Source organism: Elephantulus edwardii, unplaced genomic scaffold (assembly GCF_000299155.1).
Source record: "Elephantulus edwardii isolate Elephantulus edwardi_28Jun2011 unplaced genomic scaffold, EleEdw1.0 scaffold00086, whole genome shotgun sequence".
Classification (NCBI taxonomy): domain Eukaryota; kingdom Metazoa; phylum Chordata; class Mammalia; order Macroscelidea; family Macroscelididae; genus Elephantulus; species Elephantulus edwardii.
Genome location: NW_006399836.1, coordinates 3,517,123 through 3,521,349, shown reverse-complemented (window position 1 = coordinate 3,521,349; position 4,227 = coordinate 3,517,123). Strand labels below are relative to the sequence as shown.

Genomic DNA, 4,227 nt, shown 5'->3' with positions numbered 1-4,227 from the left:
CACTGAGTGGCACCTGGACCCCACTCCACTCCTCTCTGTTGCTCTGGGGAGCTTGGGTCAGTGGGCAAGAGGTGGTGTGGCTAAAACTGAGGACTCAGGCTGGGAATGGAATCCAAGGGATGATGGGACGGTCCAGGGGCAGCTGAGGCGTGAGGGGGGCAGGGCTGGCATACCTGGACCCTGTGGTCAGGATGGCAACAGTGACCCGAGTGAGCCTGATCTTTGTGACCACTCCTCACAATGAAGCAAGTCCATTCTCAGCAACCACACAGAGTGGAGCCCACCCTCCAGGTTCCCCAGGCCGCAAACCTCCAGGGAAGCAGGGTGCTGCAGTGGAGCCACTGGGGATTTGAACTGCTGACCTTTGAGTTAGCAGGCAGTTGCCCTCAGGGCTCCCTGAGATGGTGGGATGAAACAGCACCTAGTCATTGCCTTCCAAGCCTGCCCAGCCCCTTCCCCAGAGGAAGTGGTGAGGGGAAGGGACAAGCACGTGGCCGGCACATTGCCTGGCTTGGGGACCACGTGAGTCCAGGGAGGTCAGACCCCTACTAGCTTTGGGAACTGGACCTGCTCCCCTCCTCGAGCCCCCAGCCACTGTGCCAACCTGGTGCGCTCCTCAGTGTCCCTCGTTGCTGGGGGCCCTGCTGGCTCTGGGCCGGCGTGCTGGCATCCACTTGGCCTTCCTGGCCGTCCAGCCCGGGCAAGCTTCAAAGGTGGCCACCGCAGCCTTCACCCTCTGGCCTCGGGCACTGGGGGGCACCGCACAGGTCGCCCCCACCCACAGGTTCATGCCAGCGAGCCACCTGAGGAGAAAAGAGAGCTGGGGACCCGGGGTGCCAACTGACTGGTGGGTGAGAGTGGTGTCTGGGACATCAGGCCTTGGGGTGAGTGGTGGCAGTAGTGATGGTAAAAGTAACAGTCCCGGGGTGCTTCCGACAGGCCAAGCGCCATTCAGGTCCATGTCTGCACACTCTGTGTCATTGCTGTCCAGTCATCACCGACTCCGCTGACCCTCCGGCAGGTGTCCAAGGCCGTCCATCGCATGGTAGATTGCCCTTCTATGCCTCTGAGGCACCAGTGGATCTGAACCAGCAGAGGTTCAAGCTTTTGCCTTAGCAATGTAGCTGTCTACAGGTGAGGCCACCGAGCTTACGGATACAGGAGTGTTGGCCAAGAAAATGCTGGCCTGTGAAGCCCCTCTGTTGGGAGCCATTCCAGGTAGAGGCTGCAGCAATGGACAAAGGACACCAGTGTTGGTCAGGACGGCGCATGGCCAGGCTGAGTCACCTTCTGTCCACATGAAGTTGTCACGTTGTTGTTGTAGTTAGGTGCCATCAAATACAGCTCATAGCAACCCTATGAACAGCCGACCTGAACCCTGTCCTACCCTGTGCCATCCTCATCATCTCTGACATACTAGAGTCCATTGCTGCAGTCACTGTGTTAATCCTCTCCTTCACTGACCTTTCTAAGCACGATATCCCTTCACAAGGAATAGCTACACGACCAAGTAGTAGACACAAAGCCCGCCACAGGAGGAGGTTGCCTCTCCTTCTCCAACAGAGTAATTGGTGGCTTCAAACCATATGCCTTTGCGATTGCAGCGCAGCTAACATCCTCCATCTTTGCCTCCAAGGAGCACTCTGGCTGCACCTTCTCCAAGACATATCTTCTTTGTCCTTTGGCAGTCCATGGATGGTCAGCTCTCTTCTCCAGCACAACTCGAAGTCATCAGTTCTGCTATCCTTACTTATTGCTGTTAGGTGCCTGCAAGGCATTCCTGATTCCCAGCAACCTCATACATTAAAGAAAATCCTGCCCGCTTCTGCACCGTCTTCCCAACCACTGAGAGGTTAAGTCTGTCATTGCAGCCACCATCAGTCCTCTTCACTGAGGATCTTTCTCTTTTTCACGGACCCCCTGCCAAGCATAGTGGCCTCCTGACGTGTCCAAGAACTGGTCCCTCCTAGTAATACGTCCATACCTTGCAGTTCTTATTCCTGAGAAGCATTCTGACTTCTTCCAAAACAGATGTGCTTGCTCTTCTGGCCGACCATGGCAATGAGCAACTAAATTCTTACAACCAAGATCGTGATGTAGATGTGATGAGAGGGTGCAAGGAGGTGGGGCAGGGAAGCCACAGGGCTGGGCTCGGCTGGGTCAGGTGACTGGCAGCCTCATTGCTTTCTCTGGGCACTGGGTCCAGTGCCTGCCCACTAGGTGTCCAGAGGAAACAGTCTTCCCACTCTGGGGAGGCCAGGCATTATTCCCAATTTACAGGTGAGAAAACTGGGTCAGAGAAGGGCAGCTGACCATAGCTCCACACCAGGATCTGTGCCCCAGTGGTGGAGGGGCATGCCTTTGAGCCGAGGATCCAGCCCATGGTGTCCACCTGTGCACCACAGGGGGATCTTCCAGCCAGGGTCCATGCAAGTCTGGGTGACGAACCATGTGCAATGGGGGGGGTCTCTGGGTGCCCACTCATGTGCAGTGTGGGGGTCTCTGAGCTGGGGTCCATCCAGCCCACAGTGCACATTTGTGTGCCATTTGGATATCCACCTGTGTGCAGCATGGGGGTCTCCCAGCACCCACTCATGTGCAGTGTGTGTGGGCCCCTGGGCGCCCATCTGTGTGCAGTGTGGGGGGGTCCTTGGGCATCCACCTGTGTGCAGTGTGGGGGTCCCTGGGCGCCCACCTGTGTGCAGTGTGGGGGTCCCTGAGTGCCCACCTGTGTGCAGTCTGGGGGTCCCTGGGTTCCCATCCGTGTACAGTGTGGGGGTCCCTGGGCGCCCACCTGTGTGCAGTGTGGGGGGTCCCTGGGCGCCTCCCCATGTGCAGCGTTGGGGTCCCTGGGCTCCCACCTGTGCAGCGGAAGCAGCTGGCAGTCACAGCGGAAGGGGTTGCCACTGAGGTCAATGTGCTCGAGCCCCGTGAGGGAAGGCAGGGCAGGCAGGCTCTGCAGCTGGTTCTCCTGCAGGTGCAGACTCTGGAGCCGGGGCCCCAGACCCTCAAAAGCATGGGGAGAAACCTGCAGGAGACGCATTTCCTAGCCTGAGGGGGCTCCTGCAGCCCAAGGGGGCCCAGGGAGGGTGGGGAGGGCCGAGGGCCACACCAAGATTGGCCTGATGCCAAAGTCATACGGCTCTGAGGACACACCTCTCTGTTCCCATTATGCAAAGCACGTTGGGGCTCCAGAACTGTCCCCCCACATGTACGAGCAGTAGACCCATGGCCCCCTCCTTAGGCCCGTCAGCACCTCGCCTGAGCAGACTGTCATCACGCGGCACTGGGTTCCAAGGTCTGTCCCCCACCTAAGCCCCTGAGGGCAGGGCCAGGCCGGCCTATCTCAGGGCACCGAGGGGACAGTCTAAGCGTCTGGTGCCTCGTGCCCCCTCTGTGCCCACCTGCTCCAGGCGACTGCCATTCAGGAACAGGTGCTGCAGAGAGCGGGCCACGGTCTGGAAGACCCCGTCATGGAGTGTCCTGAGCGGGTTCCCCGCGAGCCGCAGCTCCACCAGGCTGGGCAGCCCCGCCAGGGCCCCGGTGGGCACTTCTCGCAGCTGGTTCCCGTCCAGGTGCAGCTTCTCCAGCTCCCTGACCGGGCCCAGGGCGCCCAGGGACACGTGCGTGATGTGGTTCCCGCTCAGATGGAGCCAGCGCAGGGCCCGCGCCCCAGCCAGGTCCCCGGGCGCCAGGCGCTCCACGGCGTTGTCCTGCAGGTGGAGGGACACGAGGCCGGGCAGCGCGCCCAGGGCCACCCCTGGCACCTGCACAAAGCGGTTGCGCTCCAGGTACAGGTACCCGAGGCGGGGCGCCCCTTCGAGGGCGCTCGCGCTGAGGCCTGAGAGCTGGTTGTCAGAGAGGTAGAGGTAAACCAGGCGGCCCAGCCCCGCCAGCGCCCCGCCCTCCAGCTCGGCGATGTGGCAGCGCTGCAGGTACAGGGACACCAGGTGGCCCAGGCCCGGGAAGGCCGCCCTGGGCACCACGGAGAAGCGGTTCCCCCGCAGATCCAGGAGTTGGGTGTCATTGGGGAAGCCGCGGGGCACCGCCTCGAGCCCCCGAGCCTCGCAGGTGCTGTGCGGGGGCGTCAGGGCGCAGGCGCAGGTGGGCGGACACGGCTGGGCCCCCTCCCCATCCTGCGGGGCGCGCGTAGGGGCGCGGGGCTGTGCGGCCTGCTCCTCCTCCTCCTCCTCTTCCTCCTGGGCGCCGGGACCCGCGCAGCGCAGC

General features: G+C 61.6%; 1 protein-coding gene across 1 annotated transcript in view; it reads right to left on the bottom strand.

Moving 5' to 3' along the window:
• Positions 1-616: 616 nt before the first annotated feature.
• CHADL (chondroadherin-like) overlaps positions 617-4,227 on the bottom strand; it is a 10,418-nt gene continuing 6,807 nt past the window's right edge. Inside the window, exons 4-6 of the mRNA XM_006890187.1 lie at positions 3,405-4,226; positions 2,862-3,028; positions 617-803 (exon numbers count right to left, since the gene is read on the bottom strand). Coding sequence (XP_006890249.1) covers positions 617-803; positions 2,862-3,028; positions 3,405-4,226 — 1,176 coding nt within the window. The remainder of the gene's footprint in view (positions 804-2,861; positions 3,029-3,404; position 4,227) is intronic.